The sequence below is a fragment of the Boleophthalmus pectinirostris genome, unplaced genomic scaffold (genome assembly GCF_026225935.1).
Source record: "Boleophthalmus pectinirostris isolate CB_2022bp ecotype Guang Dong unplaced genomic scaffold, ASM2622593v1 HiC_scaffold_8, whole genome shotgun sequence".
Taxonomy (NCBI): domain Eukaryota; kingdom Metazoa; phylum Chordata; class Actinopteri; order Gobiiformes; family Gobiidae; genus Boleophthalmus; species Boleophthalmus pectinirostris.
Genome location: NW_026571515.1, coordinates 1,293,551 through 1,320,158, shown reverse-complemented (window position 1 = coordinate 1,320,158; position 26,608 = coordinate 1,293,551). Strand labels below are relative to the sequence as shown.

Sequence of the window (26,608 nt, the reverse complement as noted above, 5' to 3'; positions counted from 1 at the left end):
ACAACAATTTACAACCCAAAAAAAAAAAGGACACTTCTCTCCCCGTGGACATTTTTTTACGGACAGCAAGATCTCTGACCCAAGATCTGAAAACACAAGACCTGAGCGGAGCACAAGTCCCACACGGTTTGAGAGTTTATTTCTCAGATTCTGTGGCTTCCTCTGTGTGAGAACCTCAGAGTTTATCGGCCTCTTACAGCTCAGACTCGTTCAGGTTCTGGCTTCGTTCCGCTTGGACTCGTTTGGCCTCATTTCTGATGGGCTCTTCAGTCTTCTCCGTGTCTCTGGTTCAGCCATGGTTCTGATCAGTTTCTCTTCAGTCTTCTCCGTGTCTGGGGTCGGGCTCGGTGCTCGTGGGTTCGTCTTCGGCGCTGGCGTGTCGTGCCGTGGTGTGGAACAGACGCATCAGGTCCACGAACCTCTGTGAGACCTGCACACGACAGAAGAAGAACAACATCTCTCAAAAAAACAGAAGGTGAAAAGAACCACAGAGTCAAATGAAGCTCACGAGGCTGGAACACTTCTTTACACAGTCTGCCGTTGTGCCCTGGAGCAGGAGCACTCACCTGGCTCGGGGTCTTGTTGCCCAGGACGGAGGAGATCTGCTGGAAGGTGCTGGGGTTGGCTCCCTCCTGCTGACAGCGCGTGAGGATCACTCTGTCTGCGTCTCTGTGGGTCCAAAAACAACATCAGAAAACACAAACACAAAGACACACACAGAGGTAAAAAGAGCTTCAGCTACAGAGAAACATTTATTCAAATATGCATTTTCATTTTCAAAACTCCTGCTCCTGCTCTTTCCTGGACTCAGGTCTGATCTGAACGTTCCATCTTTGCCTTGTTTAATGTTTAGTTTAATAAATCAGCTCAGGTGAAGTGACCCTGAGATAAAATGAACTTGAGCAGAACAAACTTCAGTGTCAGGGAGACGCTGGACAAAAAGAACAACCGTAACTTATAACACACATTTTGTTCAGTTGTGTTTTCCTGTTCACGCCTGAGCTCTGGAGGGAGAGACTCTGTGGTTAATGTTCAGTACTTTGTCACTTCAGGTGAGGATTGTGGTTCTGTTCTGCATTTATGATAATGAAAAGTCCGTAAAGGTGCTCACTCTAAACCTGTGTTTAAACACTTTCAGCTACAGGCGTCTTTAGTGCTAAATAAAACTTGGTTCATCTTCATGGAGATTTCCAAGTTTTGGGAAGAAAAAGTTTCAAATCCTCCACCAAGAATCTTTCATAGTGCCCATAGTCGACAAGCAGGTAACAAACCAAACCAAACCAAGTTCTCTTTTTACAGTAAAACTGTAGAAATAAAACGATTCCAACGATTCCTGTCACTGGCACCAAGATACAGAAAAGTTACACAATGAACCTTTAAACATATTATTACTGGGACATTAATGCACTAATTATGATTTATTAATTACAAAGAAAAGAATGCATTAAAAATATGAATGTATTTTATCAGTTTGCCAAACAGTGCCGAGCGTTTGTCAGTGCAACATGTCGTGGTGTGATAATCATACTGACGCTCACAGTTCTGAAGAGTGGAGCAGGAAAGACTCTGCGTCTGTGGGACGCGACATTTCTATTCTGAAAACGATCTGATGGAAGTTCTGACAAAGCCGTCGTTTATTACAGACTGTGCAGAAAAGAGTTTCATATCAAAGAAGCTCCTCAACCCTACGAGAACATTTAAACAAAAAACATGTGACAGAACAGAACAGTTCTGCTCTGAACACAAACTCCAACACAAGACCCGCCTCAGGAAGAAAAGGAGTGAGGCAAATATTATTATGAGATTAATTCAGATTAATTAATTACAAACCCTGTAATTAATTTGATATTTTTTTTAAAGTAAGTCCCACACCTGATTATTATTTTATTAAATCTGTCTGTAGTGGAAACATGAGCCCACCTGGTCCAGAGGACGACCCGCTCGCCGCTCGCCGTCATGGAGATGTTCTTGGCGCACACGGTCAGCTCCTGTGAGGGGGCGGGGCCAGTCACACTCAGGTCATTGTGGGACTGTGAGGGGGCGGGGCCAGTCACACTCGGGTCGTTGTGGGGCGGAGACAGCGAGGGGCCGCTCACACTCAGGTCGTCGTGGGGCTGTGGCGAGGCGGCGCTGGTCACACTCAGGTCGTCGTGGGGCTGACACGGGGCGGCGCTGGTCACACTCAGGTCGTCGTGGGGCTGACACGGGGCGGCGCTGGTCACACTCAGGTCGTCGTGGGGCTGACACGGGGCGGCGCTGGTCACACTCAGGTCGTTGTGGGGCTGTGAGGGGGCGGCGCTGGTCACACTCAGGTCGTCGTGGGGCTGTGAGGGGGCGGGGCCGCTCACACTCAGGTCGCCGTGGGGCGGAGACACGGAGGGCGAAGAGGGCGGGGCCGCGGAGGGCGAGGAGTCTGTGACATCGTCGGTGGGGGGCGTGGCCTCTTCTCTGCGCCTCTTCTCCGGCGGCTCTCTGTCCGTCTCGTCTTTGTCTTCATCCTCGTCTTTGTGCAGCAGAAACGGCCCCTCCCAGGACGCGCCGCTCTGCTCTGCTCACACAGAAAAGGTTAAAGGTCAGTGTGGTTTTTCTCAGCTGGACTTGAGCTCGAGCTGAAACGGGGAAACTAACCCTGAACTCAGCGACCAAAGACTGAACTCCTATTTTATTTTTATTTTTTTGCTCTCCACAACCCAAAACATGTGACTAAAAGTATTTAAACACACATCTAACAGTCACAAGTTTGGACGCCGCTCATTTCATGTTTTTACTTGATGTTTAAGACTTTCTACATTTTATCTCTGAGTGTCGTTTAGGAAAAGTGCTTTTGGACAGCTCTCTTTTCCTCAAGCATATACGAGAACTTTCAACACTGCAGCATTTTCTAAAGCTTTAAAACAGCAGCTGTTCGTTGGTCAGATGTAGTAAGAAGCTGTTGTTGTTAAACCTCGTGTACCTGTGTGGGGGCTGCTCTCCTTCTCACAGCTCATCTGGGCGTAAAGAGGATGGAGACTCTTCATGGCCCTGGACACTCGGAGACCCTGACAGACGCACAAGTGCACACAGTTAGAAACACGACAGACGCACAAGTGCACACAGTTAGAAACACGACAGACGACAGACGCACAAGTGCACACAGAAACACGTCTGCGTCCGCCACTCGAGTCCACGGTGAGACTTTCAGCGTGTCGTTTCCATAGTTACCTTACAGCGCGGACACGCCTTCTTTCCAGGTTTACGGCTGTTTGCGTCGTGACAGAGACACATCCACGATTTCTCCGACCAATCACACTGCAGGAAATAAAAGATCATTTAGATTAATGTAATGAATTTAAACACATGCAACATTATTGTACAGGTCACTTCTGTTTTGTGTAAATGTGTTTGTAAGACACAGAGCTCCACATGAGCCATGGAGGTAACAACATTAGAACGTGACTTAAAGCTCATGAGAGTCAGTTTTGTGTGGTATAGAACCCTTACATATTATGAATTTAATGACAGAAGCTATTTTTAAAGCTTTTTCTGCTCAAAATTTATGGGAAATTTGCTTCTGGAAGTTCACAGTAGGAGCTCTTGATAGAAAATTGAAGAGAATAGGAAACGTGTACGTGATTTGCTGTGTGTGAGTGCGTTTGGGCCTCACCTTGAAGTCCATCTTCCGTCTCTGCTGCCTGACCGTCATGGATTGGAGTTTGGGTCTGTCCTCCTCTTCGTCCAACTCCGGAAGAGTGACCTCCTCAAACCCGCTGGTGTGTCCCGAGGAGAGTCCCGAGGAGAAGACCAGAGGAGAGACCAGAGGAGAGTCCAGAGGAGAGTCCAGAGGAGAGACCCATCCCCTCTCTCCCCTCGGGCTCTTCCGGCCACTCCGCCTCCTCAAACTGTCCGGGCTGAGCGGGGGGAGGGTGCAGGTCGTCAAAGAACACCCAGAGCTCGGCCTGCAGGTGGGTGTGGCCTTTTAACAGAGACGTCATCTGGGACCTCAGCTGGAACACACACAGGACCAACAGACACTGAGCGTTTACATCTGAAGCGTCTCATGCTCTGGGCACTTGGCGCACGCCCACTGTACGGTTAACCAATCACAGAGCAGCATTCAGGTTTGAACGGAAGCCAAAGGTGAAGCGTCCAAACTAACCAAAACAATGGTGATGCAGACAGATGTTTTATTTTGTGAAATCGTGCAGAGGGAAGAGCGTTGTACTTTTGTGGACAGGGGAGACGTCTGTGCTTTTCTCTCAACTGGATTTAACTCCAGTTTGAGTTTTTGTCTTATTCCCTGTTGTGACGCTTCGACCAATCAGAATCAAACAGACCTGACATGACCTTCACCAGGGCTGCTCAATTATTGAAAAAATCATTATCACGATTATTTTGGTCAATAATGAGATCACGATTATTCAAACGATTACTTTTTTGTTACACGCTGCATTTATTCAGCATTTCTCTCTCTCAAAAAAAACTCAAACACTCTATTACTGATAATTTACGCAAAACTTTCAAACTGAAAATCAATACAGGCTACAAATATGAACCTCAGAACAGTTTTGCGATGTATAAAACAGAAAATGAATAAGGGTGGAGATTCTGTGCCGGCGATAGTGAGGATAGCGGCGCGATGACTGTAGTTCTGTGAGGTGCAGATTCACGTGGTTTGGAGGGACGTAGTCAACGGGGGGCGGTCGTCTGTGAAGCCGGAAACTCGTGCAGCCTCCGTGTGCAGCGTGTAGCACATGCACACAGGGACACGGCGATGACAGTTTGGCTTGCAGTTTCTGAGTTGCATTACAGACAGTAGAGATGCGCGAATAGCGGTTACAGCTGCAGTATCCGCAATTAAACTGCGGGTCGGGCGGATGACGTGACGAAAATTTATATTTTAATTAAATTTAGGCGGGTGACGGTTTAACTACTCAAATAAAAATATATATATAAAATATAACCTATATTGTTAAGTATTATTACCTCCATCTGAAAAAGCGAGTGTCATTGTACAGTCTGTCCTTGTAGTATGAACAGAAGAGGCTATAGGACCATATTTATTTAGTTGGACATATTTTTTCTTGCCTATTTCATTTGGAACATAAAGTGCATTGCCTGATTTCAATAAAGGTTCATCTGTTCATCTGGATGAGACGATCTGTCTATTTAGTTTCGATATCAGTTATATTTTAAAACTCACAGACATTGTAGTGTAGGCTGCCACTTGGGATATTTAAAACTTAAAGAAAGTCCGATGGAGTGAGACTGTGACTTTGAAATAACATCAGGCAACGGCAGAATGTTCAGAAGCAACAACATCCAACACGAAGGCAAGAAGGTTAAAAAACAGCTTCGTCAATTAATTAGCTGCGCAAGAAAAACCAGGCAACTTTTGGGGTTGTTACGGACAGTTAATAATGTGAACATGCACGTTGAGCGAATTTTGGAATGAATGAGCTATAGAGTTTGCATTTTTATCCACGCTCCTTAGTTTGTTTGCTATATGATCGTTCTAAAATCAGTGGGCGGATGGCGGGCGAGTGCGGTTTTGAAAATTGGTCAAAACCTTGGGTGCAAATGGACAGCGGGCGGATGATGAGTTTTGCGTCACGGTTGCGGACGAAAAAATAGCCCATATGTGCATCCGTAGTACAGAGTGAGACTTTATTGTGATCCTACAGGTGCGGCTGCTGCTCACCTCGCTGACGCTGCTGGGGCTCAGGTCAGGGCCCATCTGCAGGGCTTTGATGATCTTCTGGTAGTGCGATGGGTTGTCTCCAAAACTGATCTCCAGCTGTCGTAGGAACCTCCTGCTGCGGTCGAACGCCTGCTGCTCCTCGAACTGCGGACAGACAGTCACAGAGTCAGAACGATCAGACGTCCACCAGGAACCACACGCTCTGACAGAACTTCACAAAGACGAGAGGATCTGGAGCTGTGTCCCGACTCCCTGATGTCAGAGGGTGTGACTGACAGGTGGATTAACCAATCAGAGACACATGCTCAGTTTGTGTCAAAAACAAACATGACTGCTTACACTTAAAAAAGAGAAAAAAAACAACATAAACGATTGAGAAACTGTGTGGATTTTTACTAGGAATGCGACATGAGATCTCACAAATTACCTTGAAACTGTCAGGGTTCCCACTCTTTTTCACTGAGAAAATTTTAAAAATTTTCCATGATTTTTCCATGAGCTAAAGTGAATTTTTCATGACTTTACAGCTCCTACATGTGTAGAATTGATCAGACTTTTAGGACTAAATATGAAACTCACCTTATGGTTTGGGATTATAGTTATTGAACATTCTAAATCCTGTCAGTGCATTTATTATTATTTATTGTCATCTCTTTTAAACAAAAGACGGAGACATTCACAAATAATCAGAACAGACTCATGAGAACTGAACAGAACACTGGAGCTGTGTGAAAGAGATACTAAAATTCCATGACTTTTCCAAAACTTTCATTGAATTTACTATATTTTCTAGGATCTCCATGACCGTGGGAACAGTGGCCTGTGCGCAAACGGGGAAAATGATCTTAAGAGATTTCATCCTCCATCTTTACATTTGGAATGAGCATGAAAGAGTTACACACATCGCTTCACACATCAAGTTCTGGAAAGTTGTGTGTGTTTGAGCGGCTGTAGCTAAAATACTTCTCCATAAAGAGACGTGTACTCACATATTCAGACAGAAAACACTTTAAACCCTGTCCCAGTCTTTATTTCGTAGTGATCGTAGTAATCAGAGCTGAATTTGGTTTAAAAAGCTCGCAGAATAATATGATCACATAAACAAATATGCAGCGTTTTCCTCATTTAAATATTGTTTAAAAAAGATCCACAAAGAGATATTTAGGTCTTCTTCATCCATAATAACTTAGTTTAAAGTAAAAAAGAAGGTGAGGGAATGCGCATCCTCTGTGTGTACCCCTATGCACCGTGCAGATTCAGTTTTAGTCTAATCATTTAAATAATAAAAATGAAGAAAATGAACTCTATTAACACATAAAATTCATTCACAACACAATATCTAAAAATTAAACCAATTAAAAATCATGTGAATAAAATTGTGAATTGATCCCATTACTGTAAATTATTTTAAAATCTCGTTTTGATCTCGTGTCTGGTCTCGTCTCGTGGAATTTCTGTCTAGTTTCAGCCCTAATTTTTAAAGAATCAACAATCAAAGCGCCAAATTATGACCTATCTCAGGTAAAAGAAGTTATATTTTTTGTTCTGAATGTTACGAGAGTTTTGGAGAGGAGATGTTTTCTATGTTTATGAGACGTGTGATACAAATGAGCGTCTGTGGTTGGATCATCTGAGGTTTTTCTCGCTCTGTGGTCCAGTTCCAGAACCTTCAGGATTCAAACAGAACGTAAAAGGCCCCGGCCGCTCAGACGGTCAAACAGAAGCTCCTCGTGTTTTTTTACGAGCAGTGAAAGTGTGTATTTACCAGGCCACACTCCAGCGCCTGCTCGGGTCGTAGGAACGCCGCAAAGTCTCTGAGCAGGTCCGTGCGATGTCCCAGAATGCACTGCAGCCTGCGGAACAAGGAGACCACGTCCGGCATCTCCCCGACCTTCTCGAACTCGCCCAGCAGAGACACGAACTGCTCCATCTTCATCGGGGAGTCCTGCAGAGCCTCGTGCACCTGAAAACCACACGACATCCCCGGGAATATTACACCAAGTACTATGTCACATCACACAGCACTGCCCTGACACCTGGAGACCAACCGCAGCGTCCCTCAGACCCTCCTCCCCTTTGGTCCTTCAGGTGGTGGTCAGTTTAGCAGCTCTATCTGACATGAGGTTGTGAGAGGAGCTGGACTTTGCATTTGATGTCGTCAACGTTCCCTGGGTTTGTGAAGCTAACTGAAAGCACTGCTCTGTCTGATGCTCTGTTACTCAAGTTTAATCTGAGTTTTATTTTAACACAATCTGGAAAAACTGACTTGGCTCGAACTAAAACATTAGCCAGCAGTTTTCCAGTGAGTCGTTCTAATCCGTGTCTCACTCGTTCATTCGTTTTTCAAAGTAAAACCAAAAATAAGAAAACAAAAAAACAACAAGCTTCATTGTTTGTCTCCAAAAGCAAAATGAAAAATTGTTTTTTCAGTTTTTCGATTTTGTGTTTAAATGAATAATGGAAAAAATGGATAAAGGCTGATTCGCGTTTGTTACAAATTGGTAGAATTTACCCGCCGAGCCCCGGACATCGACATATACAGAGGGCGGGACTTGGTCACTCTCTCCAGTTCTATATAAAACCTTCATGATTTCTGTAACATGCTCAAGCAGAAGAATAAACAGAGCACTATGGAGTAAGTAACTTTCAGAAATATTCATGTGTATAGAACAGAAATCCGTAGTCAGTCTGGCGCCCCCTAGTGTCTCCGCTCAGTTTAATTTCTCTCCAGCTCTAGGTCAGAATCAGAAAACACTAAACGATTTGCAAAAACCCTGGAAGTTGTAGACGGCACATCAGCCAATCAGCTGTGAGCTGTGAAGCCATGACATCAAACTCGTGGCGTCTGTCTGTGTCGTTTTTGTGGAACAACACAACAGTAAACAAAGCGTCGAGATGGATGTAGACGAAGACAGACATTCTGTGTTGGCAACGATTCCCCAGATCCCCAAGGATTTAAAGCCGGAACAAAGAGAATGTTTGGTGAATTTTATCTCGGGGAAAAACGTTATTGTTCTTCTTCCTACAGGATTTGGAGCTTTACAAACGTCACGACCAAACAGCAGCGATTGGTTCAATAAAAAAAGTCCTGGTCTACTGTCGAGTGAACGAATCCTAATGCTGCAGGTCACACGGTTTACACCAAGTGGAACTTAGCTGATGAATCCAGGCTAAGAAATCCATGCATATTTGGAAAATCTTTGCATATTTGTCTGTAGTTGAGCATAAAATAAATATTGGTGAACTCTCGAATGAGTCCAGTCGTACAGAAAACATGTTGTGTGTATTTTATCCATCAGATTATGAGTTATAAAGTTACGACGTCAAGAATTACAATAAAAAATAGTTGTTTTTTTCGTTTTCTTATTTTTGGTTTTATTTTGAAAAACAAAGTTGAAGTTTTAGTTGAAGTTGAAGTTTTAGTTGAAAATCGCTCAAACTGATCACAGGACAATGAAAATGTGCTTCCATCCATTTTGACTATATTAAAACTTTTTTGACTGTGTTTGCTCATGTGTGCCTTGTGTCGAAACTGCTAAACATTCCTTCCGTAGAGATACATATAGAACACCCCCAGTGTGATGTGGCTGCACAGTATAAATATGTAAGTCTCCCCCGGTCCACACTCACCCTGTGGAGGTATCCCTGAGCGTAGGCTGTGTCTTTGCTCTCTCTCTGAGGATCCTTCTCCAGGATGTTCTCGTCGTACAGCAGCAACAGTTTGGACGCGTCTTTGCTCATCCGCTCCTGACGACTGCGTTTGAGGCCGCGAGGGGGGCGGGGCCGACCTGCACACACACACACACACACACAGACTCATGTTTACAGACCTATAGCAGCTGCACATGTGACTGGACCTGCACTGATATGTAAATGAGCTGTGAACAGAACTGTGAACGATCCACATTTAGGGTGATTGCGGTAGTTTTTACTTTGTTTACTGGTTAGAATGTGATGCAAAAATGCCATTAGGCCGACTTACTGTCTTTAAATATGATTGCAAAGAGGCAGAAAAACAGTAAATGTCACCTACACAAACCCAACTTAAAATCTAATAGAGTCAATCCTAAGTTTTATAATCAGTTGAAGATTTACAGTCTATTTTAACGTCACTAAATATATCGACTGTTATATAAATTATCAGCGCCTACAAAGCCTGTTATATCTGTATCATATCGGCTCCAAAAAAAACCCCAACATATCAGTCGGGCCCTAGTTTATACCCCATAGACCTTTAATTCTCTCTCTTTAATACCCCATAGACCTGTAATATTCCATCTTTAATACCCCATAGACCTGTAATACTTTCTCTTTAATGCCCCATAGACCTGTAATACTTTCTCTTTAATGCCCCATAGACCTGTAATGGTCTCTCTTTAATACCCCATAGACCTGTAATACTCTCTTTAATGCCCCATACCCCATAGACCTGTAATGGTCTCTCTTTAATGCCCCATAGACCTGTAATGGTCTCTCTTTAATACCCCATAGACCTGTAATACTCTCTCTTTAATACCCCATAGACCTGTAATAATTCTCTTTAATGCCCCATAGACCTGTAATACTCTCTTTAATGCCCCATAGACCTGTAATACTCTCTTTAATGCCCCATAGACCTGTAATACTCTCTCTTTAATACCCCATAGACCTGTAATACTCTCTTTAATACCCCATAGACCTGTAATACTCTCTCTTTAATGCCCCATAGACCTGTAATTCTCTCTCTTTAATTCCTTTAGAGCACAGATACCTCTCCCTCGCGCAGGGCCTCTGCTGGCTCCTCTTGCCGCCTCCTCTCCCGTCGTCGTCTCTTCGTCTCCTCTGGTCTCGTGTCCTCTCTCCTCCTTGGACTCTTCTTCTTTAGTCGTCCCGTCCTCCTCCTCCTCTTCCTCCTCGTCCTCCTGAGAGAGGTCCTCTTCTGAGTCAGCGTCCCCCAGTCTCCTCTCAGCGGCCAGCCACGTCAGCTGCTTCATGGTCTCCTGGAAACGCAAAAGGAGGATGGACGGAGGATCTTGAGAAGGATTTTACACAATTTCACATTTTTTTACTACATTTGAAACACTAAAGTGAGATAGTGGGAAGTATTTTCAGAACACAGTAAAGCACAGACGAAAGTATTCACACCGAAACCTGTTACAGTGACTAATTTTGATGTACAGTATATCGCTGAAGAATATTTAGACGATAAATAATAATATTGAAACTAATTTATTTCACTGACACAAAAACCCTAAAGCTTCTTAATGTATAATACGGTTAAAACCAAAAAGGGTAATAAAATAATATAAGAATGACACAATTTTAGTTCCATAATTTGAGTGACATAATAAAAAATATCAGCCCAAAAATATCTGCAGATCTTATCGGCCAAAAATTGCTCTATAGATTTTAAAATTCTTTTACTGATTTATAAACCTCTTAACGGTCTTAGTCCTTTATTTATCTGATCTGCTTTTATCATATGAGCCTCTCGGACTCTCAGGTCCTCAGGTCTCATCTTTAAACTGTTCCAAGAGTCCAAAATAAAACTCACATTGAGGCATCATTCAGTTTTATGGACCGCGTCTGTGGAACAGTCGACCTGAGGATCTGAGGTCCTCTGCGAGTGTTCATATTTTTAAATATAAACTCAAGAAGTGTCTTTTTAATTTAGCTTTTACTTCAAACTAATTTAAATTAAATTATTATTATTAATATTATTACATTTGTTTTAAATTAAATGATTATTATTTTTACTTGGAGAGCTAAAATTAGATGAAGACTTTTTAGAAGATTTTTAATTTATTTATTTTTTACTCTAATCTTTAGGAGCTTTACGTTTTATGTTTCTGTCTAAATTGCTGTATATATGGAAGAAACCCTAGGGTGGGGTTGCTGTTGTTTTTAATTGTAATTTTTCTATTTTTCTACTTTTCAAATGTATGAAAAGTGCTGTACAAATAAAGTTTGACTGATTGACTGTATTCTAATCAATCGGTATCAGTATTGGCCATGAAATAAAAAAACAAAACAAAAAACATTGTCGCCCTCTACTTATTGAAGCAACTGAAAAACAGACCTATAGCAGAAAGTTTCCAGCTACATGTTTTGGTTTTAAAGTGGCGAGGCTGGCACCAGACGGGCACAGAGCATCTAGACCAGACTGTTCTTTCCAGGTTCACAACACTGACACCTTCAGAAGTTCTTTTCAGGAGCTTTAAAAGTTCTGCGGTCACAATAATTACCTGCAGTTCAGGGACAGAGAGCACAGACTCCTCAGAGGCCGAGGACATCACTTCCTCTTCATCTTCATCTTGAGTGAGATCATCGAACTCTTCCTCTTCCTCATCGTCATCCCCGCCTTCATCTCCTCCTCCGCCTCCGTCCCCTCCGTCCCCTCCGTCCCCAGGTCCTTCGCCGGGTCCCTGTCCTTCACCAGCTCCTCCTTCTTCGCCGGGCCCCTGTCCTTCGCCGGGTCCCTGTCCTTCGCCGGGTCCCTGTCCTTCACCAGCTCCTCCTTCTTCGCCGGGCCCCTGTCCTTCACCGGGCCCCTGTCCTTCTCCAGACCCTCCTCCTTCGCTGGGTCCCTGTCCTTCACCAGCTCCTCGTCCTTCATCAGGTCCTCCTCCTTCGTTAGTTCCTCCTTCTTCATTATCTCCTCCGTGTTCTCTGGGCTTCTGTCCATCTTTAGCCCCGTCGTCTTTTCTTCGGTCCTCATTTTCACAGTGAACTCCTCCCCTCTTTTCGTGTAAACTTATATATTTTATAACAGTCTTTTCTCTGCCCGTCGCACCCTCGCCCTCCTTTTCTCCGAGTCCTTTGTCATTTTGTTGTGCGGCGCTGTGGTGAGGGTTGGTGTTTGTAGTGTGGGTGCTCTGAGGATGAGGCGTTGGATCTAAAATGGTGTGGAACAGGACGACTCCAGTGCACAGCTGAGGGGACAGGTTCACGGGGCCCGTAGACCCGATGGGCAGAGCTGGTAGTGTTTGTGGGCAGGTGCCGGGCAGGGTTGGCAGTGTTTCTGGGATGGCGCTGGGCGGGGTGGGTACTAGAGGGACGGTGAGCGGTCTCATGTTGGCGCACACAGGGACCAGAGGTGGGATCAGAGCGCATGTTTGAGCTTCTGCCTCACAGTTCAGAAGGACACTGGGACTCAGGATAAAGGCAGTGGTCGGGGACTGGCCTGGGTCCTGGGTGAGGTCCCCGGACGAAGGTGACGGAGCAGATGTTTGCGCGTCGTCTTCTCCGGTCTTCTCTCCGTTTTGCTCGTGCTGGAGTGTTTTCGTTATAAACTCAGGGGTTCCGTGTCTTTTGGCGAGAGGTTTTAAAGTTCCATTGTGGGCGAGTGTAAACAAACGCCGCTTCGGTCTGGACAAAGGGGGGCGGGACTTAGGCAGCCAATGAGGATGAAGCCTCAACGTGCAGCCAGTAGGAAGAGACTGGGGATAACGAGGAGGAGAGGAGGAAAGACGGGTTTTCTGGATGGCCTCTCGACTGTTCTGTGGAAGACAAAAAATACAAACTAAGTAGTATTTATTTGGTTTTCTTAATGAAGATAATAAGCACAATAGTGCTATAGTAATAGAGCCACAAACTGTTTATATTAAATGGACATAACTAAACTGAACATGGGCATGATTCTGGCTCCAACGACTCTGGCTCCAATTTATTTTATATTGAAAAAGTGTCCCCCCCGTCTCTCTGTAACTGCTGCTGTGAGCCTCATCATTTTGGTCTGAAAATGTTCATATGAACTCGCTCTACATGGTTAAACTTAGTCCCTGCTTCTCTTTTCTCTACAAATAAGTCCGACGAGTGGGATCTGAGGGGGCAGGAGCGAAAGTCAGCCTAAAGACAAGACTTCTAGTTTAAAACCACAGTCTGTATTAGGGATGCAACGATATGCGATATAATACTGAACTATTCAACACTGGTGGGATGATTGTTGTGATGATTGTGTTCGGTCGATGCACACGTGTCTCTCCATGTGCGCTGTTTCCTGAAAGGTTCTCCAGTTCTCTGGGCGTCCTCCTCAGAAGCAGCAGAAAACAGCTCCATAGCGACTTACAGCTGAAATATTCTAACAGAGGAGGGTTTGATCTTTCACTCACTTCAGGAATGACAAAAAGATTCACTTTTAAATACTCTAGAATTGCTTTTGGCTTCACATCGGCTTTAATCAAACACGCTCGTATTCGCACACATGACTTGCGATATACACAGACTTTTTCTCAGACTCTGCCTCATAAGTTTGACTCAAAGCTCTGGTCTTATTTTCAACTACAACTGTACAGGAGTTGTAATGTAATGTATTGTGTGTAATGTATGTAATGTTTCATTAATGTAATGTTATTATAATATACTCAGGAAAAATGACGAGACACATCTTAAAACGCATCGAAATTGAATCAATATCATGACCAGTTGCATCCCTAATCTGTATAAAGAAGTGGACTAAGGGAGTCTGACACAGCGTTCAGCCCCAGTCAAATGAAACAGTTACAGGGCAAAATTTGAAGTTCCATATTAGGAATAGGGAATTGGAATTGATTCACAGATAAAATTGTGATATAAAGGCACCAGGATCATGAAGAGCAGATTAATGAACATTTTAAGACCAAAATGAGGAGTCACAGGAGTTACAGAGACAGGGGCGAAGTTTTTTCAATATAGTAAATTGGAGTCAGAGTCGATGGAGCCAGAAGCGTCCCCCATGCTCACTTCCTGTTTGGAATGAGGCGGCAAGTGGGTTAGTTATGTCTATTCATATATACAGTCTATAATTTGGACTAGGCTACAGGTTTGCGTTTCCTGGTCTGTATTTAAAGTAGTGGCGTTAAGAGAGACAGAACTCAGTGAGCAATAATGAGAAGAGTGAACGTGTTTAAACAAACCTTGAGCCAGTTGGGACAGTGGCTGCAGTATCTGTCCACCGGGGGGCACTGCTCTGATGGATCCACAGGGGAACAGGCCAGAGAAAGAGGAGGCACTCCACCGGACGCAAGGAAAGACTGAAGACACAGAGCACAAAGCTGTAGAACATCCAGCTAAAGCCACACACTTCAGAACCTTCAGAACCTCCAGACCCTGAAGACTCAGACTGACCTTGATGATGTTGGGCGGGGCTCTCCTGCTGCTCATTTCTCGGATGTGTTTAGTGAAGTTTGATCGCGTTTTACAAACCAGGAAGTCTGTGATGAGCTGCTCGGGTTTGAAGCCACCCTCAAAGTGCTTCAGACCCAGAACGATCAGGCTGCAACAGAATCAGTGAGAAGATATGAGAGAGAGGACATGACAAAGCCCTGATAGAGCACTTTTATCCTGTTTTACTTATTTAATTGGTACAAAAAAACATAAAATGTAAACACACTGGATTACAGTCAAAAGCTCATTTCCCATCCACTGGAGAATGAACTTACACCCTCGACAAATAAAACAATCAGACACCTCTTACTCGTCTTAAACCACCTCTTACTCATCTTAAACCACCTCTTACCCGTCTTAAACCACCTCTTACCCGTGTTAAACCACCTCTTACCCGTGTTAAACCACCTCTTACCCGTCTTCTCCCTGGGTGTAGACCTGGCGTTTGTGGCACGGGTGGAGGGCAGGGTCCAGATTGCAAACAGGAAGCAGCTCTGGGTACAGAAAGAGCGGGCGAGTGGCAAAGACCCAGGCGAGCTGAGCAGGGAGCAGGGGGAAGGCATGACCTGGGCACACACACGGGAAAGAGTTAGTACAGAGGGAAGAATATATACAGTTTTGTTTTCAACAGGGGATAGGAGAAACAGAGAGACAAAGAAGAAAAAGAAAGAGAGCCTAAGAGAAAGAGTGAGGGTAAAGGCCGCCACACACTACAGGATTTTTAGGATTTTTAAACGTGAGACAAAAAGCGCACACCACAGACACGAGGAGAATCTGATGAGATTTTAAATCTGTGATCTCTGCAGACTGCAGCGGGATCTGTGTGTGGAGCACAGGATATAAATGTCAGGCTGTTATGGTGTCAGCTGTTTCCTGTCTTCAGTAAAACCAGTCGTTCTGAGACTCTGAAGTGTTCAAAGATCAGAGCTCTGCACTTCTAGTTTGGATCCAAGTCAAAACTGTGTTATTATTTGACACGTCTCAATGGCCACATGTGTCAAATGCAGCGAGCGCGTAAACGACGAGAACCCACACCCGAGCTACATAACGAGCCTGACCCCCGGGAGAGCCCAAAATCTACTGAAATCCCACAAGACACCAACACAATACCAGACAGGACAGAGGCTCCCTCAGAGCCAAACAGGATCCTTCAAGACCAAAAATGACGAGGCTCACAGCAGCAGCAACTGAGAGAAGAGCCACAATATTCCAATGTAAGTCAATGACTAAAATATTTTGTTACAGAGATTTAATAATCCATGTATTTATTGTTTTGGTTGTGTTCGGTTCAACAATAGTTTATTCAAGTCCTTGCGATAAACCAGACACATTAGGCTGTTCTTATGTTAACAAGTGTATTTTATTTAGGCCTGTTGGTTTTGGCTGTTTTGCAGCTCCTGTGTTAAATGTTCTTTAGAAAGTTTATTGATCTTTGAAAGGGTGTATTTGCATTTTTATTTCATGGTCATTATATTAGTTGAAATTGGTCTCAAAATGTCAATATTATCATTTATCGCAATAAATTCTTGATCAATTAATCGTCCAGCAAAATCTGTTATCATTACAGGCCTCGGGGAGAAAAAAAATCGCAGCCAAAACTGGGCAAATTCTCCTGTAGTGTGTGACGGCCTAAAGAGAGTAAGAGAGAGAGAAAGACAGAGAGACTTAATGAAACAGACTTACCGTTAGTGGTGGGGGTCATGGAGGGTAGCCAGCGTTTGGGATGAACCACAGAGCCCAGAGAAGGTTCATGAGAAGCAGAAGACACGCCTCGCTCTTCTTCTACGAGCTCCAGAGCCGGCTGCAGGTTACACACTTTGAAACTACTGTCAGAAAAACCTCTGCCACGATGAGAAAACTGATCCAACTCCACCTGAAAACACCAAAACATCAGGCCAGTGGAACCACAAACACAAATATACATCAGGACAAACGCCAGCAGCAGAGCTCTTTTACCAGGAAGCTTTTGGTGATGTCGGCCTCGTGGTTCAGAGCCTGGATCCCTTTGGTCAGGAGGTGGACCTGAGTGAGCAGCTGGACGTGCTGAGAAAACCAAAACAAACAAAATATATTATTACAAAAATCTGCCAGAAAACAAACCCATTTCTAAAACAGCTCTGAAATGTCTTCGCTTTTCTGTGTTATTTTTGAACGTTTTTGTATGCTGCACTGTGTAACTTTTCGGGTGTAGGTGGTGGTGGGTCTCCATGGAGATGTTATTGTTTTGTCTGGAATGTTTCACAGTATGGCATTAAACCTTTCTATCTTCATGGAGACCAAACCAGACAGGTCAGATCTGTGGAGAGACGACCCCGCTCACAGTTAGAATGTTTGTTTTACTAGGGATTTTTGAGCTATAAAACCACCTTTGATTGAATAAATGTAAAGTAGAGCTGTTTAATGTTACACTGTGGAACATTCCAGACAGAGTAATGGCATCTCCATAGAAACAAGCAGGTGACAAACCCCCAACCAAAATGTTACACAGTGCAGTGTTAAATTCTTCTGAGTTTTGAGCACTGATTTTAAGCCCATGATGTAATGTATTTCCTTTTAGTAGATATTTTTATGCAAGTGTGAGTTGTAGGGAGTATTATCTGCTACATACGGGCAAGATGTAGGAAGTATTATTTGTCACATAAGGCTGAGTTGTAGGGAGTATTATCTGTCACATAAGGCTGAGTTGTAGGGAGTATTATCCACTACATAATGGCGAGTTGTAGGGAGTATTATCTGTGACATAAGGCAGAGATGTAGGGAGTATTATCTGCTATATAAGGGCAAGTTGTAGGGAGTAGTATCTGCTACATAAGGCAGAGATGTAGGGAGTATTGTCTGCTATATAAGGGCAAGTTGTAGGGAGTAGTATCTGCTACATAAGGCAGAGATGTAGGGAGTATTATATGTTACATAAGGCTGAGTTGTAGGGAGTGTGGTGTGAATGTAGTCCTGTATTACCTGTTGTATCTGCTGCTGGAGTTGTCCTCTCTGACGCTCATTCAGTCTCAGAGTTGGACTAGAAGTTTGTGGCAGCAGAATGAGCTGGGTCACATGACTGCTGTTCCACGGGGCCTGGCTCACGTGCTGCTGCAGGCTGAGGTTGTCCTGGGTCTTGTGGGGCTGTGGCGGGGCGCTCAGAACCTGGGTGTGGGCCGTGGGGGGGGTGTTGGCGGTGTGGATGGTGTCCGTCGTGTGGTTGGTGTGCGTCATGTGCGTCATGTTCGTCGTGTGTGGGGTGTTGGTGGTGTCCTGCAGGGCTCTTCTGCTCTGATTGGGCTTCATCGCATTCAGCAGTGGCACTAATGAAGGCTCCAGTCTGAACAGAAACAAGGAGACACAGTCAGGTGGATACTTACTGTACACTGACCACAGAACTATAATCACATCTGAAGCTGAAACCAACATGGCGTCGTGTTGTTTTCAGGGGCCGGTGCTCATTGGCGCATGGGCCCATAAATAATTTTCTCTTCCACATTTACTTCCTGAATCCGGGCGAGCTCCTCCCACCCGTGTGACATCTGCAACGGTCACGGCGTGGAGCGTTTGGACCAATCAGAACGAGAGCTGCTAGAGCGGCGAGGCTCAATCTGACAAAGATCACTTTAGGAGCGATGAGGATTTAAATATTTTTTAAAGTTTATGTTATGAAACAGTCTCGCTCCTGATTGGTTCTTTGGTCCTCTGAACACAGTGCTAAATAAAACAGTAATTTCTGAAAACAGCAAAGAACATCCAGCTCAGATCCGAGTTTGACTATCTTGTGTTACTCGAGTAAGAATCAATAAATGTGAAGTTATTTTTCGGTCTCCTGGTTTTGTGAGCATCCATGTAAAGACCTCCTGATTTCAGTCTCCTGGATAAGCCAGTGTCCCAGTTATGAGGATCAGGTTATGAGGACCAGATTCGTCTGACCGGGATATTCTGAGAGCATCAGGACACTGGAGCCTGTAAACGCAGTATCCTAATTTCTCAAAACTGGCGTAGAACTAAGCATGTGCAAACTCAAGTAACAGACACGGTAAGAGGAGCAACTTTCCCAAAACGAGTCAAATTCCTTTACCAGGGCTTTTTACTGAAGCTGTGCCAGAGCTAAACAATCTGATGTTCTTATTGGTAAAGCTGATGAGATGTTTAGCTCCCTTACCACTCCAGTAATTATGGTAACTATTACGAAGCCTGTAACACTTGTATTGTCCCTGTGAGCCCTCTTCCTCATGTGACTGTGATGTGGAAGATCTGAGGCTTTGAGGAGATGCTTTTCCTCTCGACCCAAACAGAGACAGCACCGCTCTGCTGCTCTGTCCCAACGAGAGGAACACAGACGTTTGCACCAGGCCTGGGGAGCGAGACTTTACCGTAAAGACTGAGGAACATTAAACTGAGGTCCTGGGGTGGATGACTCTTCGTCGTCTGCTTCCTCGTGCTCCTCCTCCTCAGCGGCCTGCTCCTGGAGCTACAACGACAGCAGCAAACAAACGTCAACCACCATAATCACTATAACAACCTATCGCTCAATATATGGAAGATGGAGCTAAATATTTTGGGGCTCAGTATTTATCGTGGGCACTTTTAGATTGTAATAGTGGTGAGATTTTAGCTCTTACCGTCTCAAAAAACTCCTCCAGCAGCTCATTCACTTCTTTTTCTGAAATACACAACACAAAACAAAAGTTAAAAAAATAAAACAATACCTCTTTAAGTGTATGTGCATGCAGTTTCTCCCATCTTTAATCTTAAATGAAACAGTAAGACGAGGATACACAGACAGGTTCTGACCATAAACGATGTATATAATAATTCCTCTACATACAACCGTCAGTTTTCTACTCTGACATTCATGTGTAGAATGGACTGCAAAAAAGCTTTTCCAAAATTTAAGATATAAACACTTACATCAATCAGAAAATGACTTAAATGAAATTATCTGTTCATGCAGCAAGACCTCTATAAACTACCTCTAAACTACAACGAAGCATCTCAGAACTAGTAAGTGGATAATAAATCTGAAAACAAGATGAATAACCTGATATAAGTTTTAAAATCTTGGTCAGATCAGAGAAATTTGCAGTGGAAACAGATTTATCTTGACTCCACCCACTGGTCCCTGCACTTTCAGGACACAAACTCTACAGTTCTTAATAATAATAATAATATAAACTGGTCTTTAATGAAAAACACTTCAGTTGTAGGTCACTGAAGACTTCACCAAAGACTCTATTCACCAGAGAGACAGAGTTTACTCCACAGACAGGTCTGTCTCTGTGGACTGTGTGGGTACATACTCGTGATCTGCACAGCTCGGTCGGTCCTGTAGTCCTCCAGGTCGGGCTCGTCCAGATCTTCTAAGAAGTTGTACTCTGGGTCGTCCTCGTCCTCTGCCTCCTCTGAACAAGGAAAGAGGAGTTTAAACAGGTTTAATATGCGACTGTGCAGATTACACCATCATCTCTGCTGAGGTACAAAAGAACTCCAGAAACACAGACAAACTGAGACCAAACAAGGACCAGAGAGAGACACAAACAGGGACTAAACAGGGACACAAACAGGGACTACACAGGGACTAAACAAGGACCAAACAGGGACATAACAGGGACATAACAGGGACTCAAACAGGGACTCAAACAGGGACCAAAACAGGGACCAAACAGGGACTCAAACAGGGACTCAAACAGGGACTCAAACAGGGACCAAACAGGGACTCAAACAGGGACCAAACATGGACTCAAACAGGGATCAAACAGGGAATAAACAGGGACCAAAACAATGATCACAATGAATCATTATCAATGAGTAGAGATGCACTGATCCAGCTTTTTCAGTTTCGATACTGATTCGAAGAAAAATAAGACATCACTGATCAAAATATGCCATAGAGCTCTTATTTATGTCTCAAGTAATAACAGAACCATTTTGTGTAAATAAAGGTTCAAACATGTCCATCCAGAATATTGACTGAACCGATATTTTGAGACAATATCCAAACCAGCTAAGTCTGTATGTGAAAATAATAATTGCTATAGGTAAAATGTGAATTAAATATTGTTGTGTACCTGTTTAAACTGTGAGAGTGGAGCGGATGAAGCTGGAACTAGATCTATAACATCACCCCTGTCAGATCCCACACCAGCCTAACCCGGTCCAAAAGTATCAGCCTGTTAAACTCTGTACCTGTGTTCTCCGGAGCCACCAGGCCCTGCAGCCACTGGGTCCAGTGAGGGTCTCTGGTCTGGTGGGAGGGGCTTGCGTACATGTCGGCGGTGATGTCAGGGGCGAGAAGCTCCGCCTCCAGACGATTTATAGGCACATCCACCAGGGGGAGCTTTGAGCGTGTGCGGCAGGCCAACGGGTCCTCATCCTGAAGGGCAGAAACAGTCACTTAAATCACATTTTGGTATGGAAGGGTATGCTTTTTATTTGTACAGGGACAGTTCACAATAATACATTAACCAAGACAAAAGTCAAGGGGAAGATGCTGGCAACAGGTTAAAATAAATTAAAACAGATATTACTCAGGGTTACAGTGTTGAAATATTATTCTAAAAACAACAGAGACACACATTCTACATTCTACTGATCATTCCAATCGCACTCATCCGTAATAGGAACAAACTTGTGTAGAGAGAGTCATCCACTTCTTTGTCAGACATGCAAACATTTGACATTTTGAAGGAGGAGTTAAAGGGTCTGTATTACACTGTTGTCTAATCTCTGTTCTAACGTCGTTTCCTCGTCACACACAGACCTGGAGTTGTGTTATGTTTCTTTCACAAACCCTGCACATTTAGCACGAGTTCTTCTCTCAAACTGAAAACATTCTGTTCCAACTTGTGAGCATTTGGAGCTTTGGAGATGTAGACAGACTAATAATAATAAAGAGTTACTCAAACATGTGTGAATGAAACAAAACACAACTGCAGCTCTGTTTTTGAGGAGGAACATTAGAAAATGAGTTCGCTCACAGGAGGAAATCTTACAGTTAAACAGATTGCAATCACTGAAAACTAGTGTACAGTGTGGTTGAATAATGGCACAACCAATTATTGCTTCCTGATTTGAATTATTTTGTACAGTTTTCCCCATTCAAAAGATATAATACTTGGATCTAAATGACCAGAAATCACAGTAAATTACAGGGATTAACCATAAACCAGGTCACACATCATAGAATTCTTCTGTCCAGCTCTGTTTAAACTCTCCGTGGGTTTCCGTCTTACCTGGTAGAAGTAGGCAGGGTTGGAATTGAGCTCCTCCTCTACGGCGTTGAGTCGGTCTAAGAAAGAGTCTGTGGGCGGGTCAGAGGGCGGGGCTGCGTGGCGGGGGGTGGAGTCAATGGTTCTGGAGTGTGTCTGGCCGGAGCTCTGAGGAGTGCTGGTCTGAGAGGACGACTGCATTTTGAGAGGAGAAGCCAGACTGTCTCCATCGCTCAGAAACAGCTGCTCAAACACACAAACACAAAGAGCCAGAGGTTTTTAAAAGAATTCTCACAGTCGTCTGCCACCAGCTTGGCTTTATGGAGATGTTATTACTTTACCTGAAATGTTCCACAGTTTGGCACTACACTTTTCCAAACTTTCTTAACCTACTGGCCACCACATTGTAAACAGAAAGTGAGCATGGGGGCGCTTCCGACTCTATCGACTCCCATTCACTCTGTAATTGCTCCTCATTTTGACGAGGGAGACTGACAAAATGTTCATATTAACCTGCCCTACATGATCACACTTAGAGTTTTTATTTTTTGTTTGTAAATCAATTCCTATTCCTAAAATGGAACTCAGCTGCAAATTCACTCCTTTAACCTTCATTTGACTGGAGCTGAACAGAGTGTGTGGTCTACTTCTTTATATAGACTGTGATTCAAATAGAACCGACTCTTGTCTTGGAACATTCTAGTCAAAGCAGTACAGTATCCACACAGACAAAACAGTGTCTAAGTCTTTCATTGTTCTATAATTAACTCTTAACTATTTTTGAATCTGCTGACCTCATCTGTCGTGTCTTCCTCTTCGTCTTCATCAGGACAGTACTCTTCATCAGACGAGTCCTCTTCCTCCTCAAGCTCCATGTCCACGAACCCCGAGCCCTGAAGCCCACCAGAAACCAGCAGTGAGTACTTTTATTATTATTTAAGGAAAAGTATAAGAAAAAGTATAAGTACTGGAACTTAAAGGGCCCAATATTACACGGTTTTAAATCTGTTCTAATGTCGTTTCCTCATCACACAGTTGTGTTTTGTTTCATTCACACGTGTCTAATACAAACCCTGCACATTTAGACTGAGTTCTTCTCTCAGACTGAAAACACTCCACTCCAGTGTCATTAGAATCATTTGGATAATTTCAGTCATGTAAATGTTAATCTCTACTGAACCAAAGGTAAAAGGAGCTGTAATTATATGTTATTGTATATGGAAGTTTGGAGATGTAGCCAGACTAATAATAAAGAGTTACTCAAACGTGTGAACTCCAGGTCTGTTTTTGAGAAGGAAACAACATTAGTACATGGATTAAAGCTCACAAGAGTCAGTTTTGTGTAATATAGGACCTTTAAAGTACATATATCTAAGCACTGTAGTAAAGTTGAGTACTTTTAGGAGATGTTCTTACTCTGTTTGTGGATCCGACTGCAGGGAGGCTCCAGTTCACCTTCTGACACAAAAGAAAACTTCAGAACGTGACGTAAAACGGAAAAATGGACTGACCTTTATAATCGCTGTGGTTACCTGGCCCTGCTCCACGGCCTGCTTCAGCCTGGACCGCGTCATTTTAGGCTCCTGTAAAAACACAAGCACGAGTTCAGTTTGAGGCCAGAGCAGAGAAAAGCTGACAAGAGCAGCCCGTCCCTTCTACATTCTGTTTGAATCCAGAAAAATGTGGAACTGGACCACAGAGCGTGAAAAACCTCTTTCCAAACTTGGGATGATCCAACCACAGACACTCATTTATATCATGTGTCTCTCAAATTCAGAAGACATCTCCTCTGGAAAATTCTTGTAAAATTCAGAACAAAATGTTTAACATCTTTGAAATGAGATAAGTCTGTGCCGTTTTTCAGACCTTTATGTAGATTCTTTCTCCTTTTTCACATGTAAATCGCCATGTTTTGATGTTGTTGTTGTTTTTTTATGCAAACTGCACAAGGGTCTCTCTGTTTGGTTAAGCCGCCTGTCAATCACACCCTCTGAAATCAGGGAGACAGGACACAGATCCAGAGCCACTCGTCTTTGTAAAGTTTGGTCAGAGCGTGAGGTTCTAGGTGGACAGGTAAAAGCACGAGGAGTGTGAGAGTGTGATCTTACAAAAAGAGGCAGGTCCTGAGTGTCCCTGATGGCCGCTTTCATCATGTCCACCACCCGCTCATGTGTGATCACCTCCTGCACAAATACACACACAGACAGATTTAGGCGCTGTTCTACAAACTGAGCTCCTGTCGCCCACATCATTGTTGAACAGTGTCTCCAGTGTAATCTCCACGGGCCTCTCCTGTACACATGAAGGACCAGACTCACCCGTAAGATGTTTCTGACATTCCTTTTGGTGAGGTTGTGTTTGCGAGACATCCTGCGCAGGTCCAGTTCCAGCTGGTTTTCACTGCCATGGCTCTCCTCCCCACTGGTGTCTGCGCCGGTGTCTGCACTGGCGTCTGTGGTTCCATCTGCGCTTCCATCTGCGCTTCCGTCTGCGCTTCCATCTGCACTGATGCTCCCCTCGGGCCCTGCACACAGCTCAGAGTCAGTCACACAGACAGACTCACTACAGCAGCATGGAGCAGGTGTGAGGTGTGTGTGGTCACCTGTCTCTGCAGCAGGGGGCGCTGCATACTCACTCTTCACACGTTTGGACTGAAAAAGGCAGGGAGCAGAAGTCCCTCTCTTCACTAGATGCTGTGAAAGCAAAATGACAACCACAAAAATGAGTCCAAAATGAGACTACAATAAAACTATAATTCCATATTAGGCTTTATAAAACACTACAGGGGCTAAACACATTTAAACTGATTTAACAAAGCAAAACAAACATGCTGAAGGCTGAAGAGTAAACTCTATTGTCAAAAGATTAACATGATAAGTGGGCTCACACTTTAAGACCTTAGCACCCCTTTAGCTCCTCCAACCAAAATGTCGGGCACTGCTGCTGCCTGACTATAAATCATAAACCAAAATTTAAAAACCTGAAAAAAACTAGGCAAGTTTTTTGTAAAATCTTATATATAATATAAAGTTAACTATATTTGAGTGAATTTAATATTCTAACCTGTCATAACCAGGTACTTTAAATATTTATTTCATTTATTTATTTAAAAAACAGAAAACATTAAACTCAGAGAGAAAAAAATGCTCTGAGCCAGATCCTCAAAAACAGTAAAAATGTCAAATGTGTCACATAAACGAGTTTCCTTCCTCTGAACAAACAACAAGACTGGAACTGGAACAAAATAATTTTGTAAAATAAACCAAAAAAATCCTCTTGCGATATATCAGTACAACAGCCCACGATATCGATACTGTATCATCACATTAAACGATACGATATATCAATATTTCTGCACACCCCTAAAGGAAACGGTTTGTCCAAATCAGCAAACAAACCGTGAATAAACTCTGTGTCAGTCGAGAGTGACCACATTTTCAAAAGCAAAAACTGGGACACTCTCGGTTGGTGATAATAAAATTGTGAAACGACTGAGGAATTAAGGAAAACTGTTCTGCCCTCGGTCCATTCATGATGAACATGAGTCAGTTTAGTCACATTTTCTTTGTGTTTTGGTCGTTTTTTTAAACAGATTTTCTCTATTTTACCAAAACAAATGTAAGTTTATGTGTCTCTTTACTGTTGCTGGATCAGTTTGGTCAAAAATAGAGACACTGGGACATTTCTTGTATAAAATTGGGACAAATCAGTGGTTTTGTATAAATCTGTGGGACAGAGACACAGGGACATAAACTGGGACTGTCCCGGGGAAACAGGGACGTGTGGACACATTATGACAGGTTAAGTTTATGTGTGTTTTTATTACAGGATTGTTGTTTTAGACGCAAGTCACGTTTCTGTAAAATCTAACGCGCCGCTCCTCAACTGTAAACACGGCTAATGCTAATGCTAGCGGTAGCTGAGGAGCTCTTACGGCGCTTATAATGTTTTTATCTTTATTAAAAACGCGAGGATCAACGTCACAGCTTTAGATTAAATAACCGTAACCATCAGACAAAATATTACGATGTTAGATTGAGAGAATGTGTGTTTATTGTGTCTCTTACCCGCATAGCTCCAGGCTAACGCTAGCGCCCATGCTAACCCCATACAACCACAACACGAAGCCGCTTCAGGAAACGCACCGACGCACGGACGCCCCCTGCCGCCGAGGGGGAGGAGGAGCGTCTGTCAGCGTCCCAATTTTAGATTAAAACACGGTGGTTAAAACAGTGAATAATTTAACTATGTGCATTTATAAAATGTTAGAATGAGTCTCTGGACCTGTATTCATGCTTTTCATCCTCAATATTACACACAAAATATTTGATATTGGCCTTATCAATGTGGACTTTTCAAAAACTAGTAGTAGCAGTAGTTGTAGTAAAAAAAAGTACCACTTAAGGTTGTATTTATTCATTTATGTGTAGAGCAATGAATCTGAGTAATCAAATCATTGAAGCTCTAGTGTGTCCTGTGAGGAGCTCTGTCAGATTCACCTCTAAGCTGTGAAGACACTGGAGGTCTTGTCTGTAAACATTATAACATGCACTGTATTTATCTTTTTATTCTTACTGTTGTCTTTTTAATACTATGAACCTGATATTATGTGTTCTTA

General features: G+C 43.4%; 1 protein-coding gene across 2 annotated transcripts; it reads right to left on the bottom strand.

Annotated features, from left to right (window-relative positions):
* Positions 1-26,168, bottom strand: LOC110165633 (GON-4-like protein). 2 transcript variants are annotated; one of them, XM_055166303.1, is made up of 30 exons: positions 26,058-26,168; positions 24,593-24,683; positions 24,309-24,514; positions 24,099-24,173; positions 23,523-23,573; positions 23,407-23,448; positions 22,785-22,883; positions 22,015-22,233; positions 20,969-21,155; positions 20,083-20,184; positions 19,405-19,445; positions 19,156-19,253; positions 17,759-18,116; positions 16,757-16,843; positions 16,484-16,673; positions 15,216-15,366; positions 14,762-14,909; positions 14,551-14,667; positions 11,902-13,155; positions 10,428-10,656; positions 9,308-9,465; positions 7,443-7,640; positions 5,678-5,821; positions 3,803-3,983; positions 3,644-3,759; positions 3,202-3,288; positions 2,954-3,038; positions 1,921-2,548; positions 567-669; positions 1-430 (listed from the first exon to the last, which is right to left on the bottom strand). In XM_055166303.1, exons 1-30 carry the CDS (start codon positions 26,061-26,063, stop codon positions 317-319), a joined length of 5,565 nt encoding a protein of 1,854 aa, XP_055022278.1. In that variant the 5' UTR covers positions 26,064-26,168; the 3' UTR covers positions 1-316. The 2 variants fall into 2 exon arrangements, 1 of the variants encoding a protein (XP_055022278.1); XR_008633721.1 differs by lacking the exons at positions 1-430; positions 567-669; positions 1,921-2,548; positions 2,954-3,038 and having other exon boundaries at positions 3,644-3,983; positions 23,407-23,445.
* Between the last annotated feature and the right edge of the window lie 440 nt (positions 26,169-26,608).

Bases quoted from the DNA above. Each gene is read 5' to 3' on its own strand.
- LOC110165633 (XM_055166303.1), bottom strand. The intron at 24,515-24,592 runs GTGACCACACAC...AGCTGTGTGCAG, and splicing joins GCCCCCTGCTGCAGAGACAG to GGCCCGAGGGGAGCATCAGT. The intron at 3,289-3,643 runs GTGAGGCCCAAA...TATTTCCTGCAG, and splicing joins GACGGAAGATGGACTTCAAG to TGTGATTGGTCGGAGAAATC.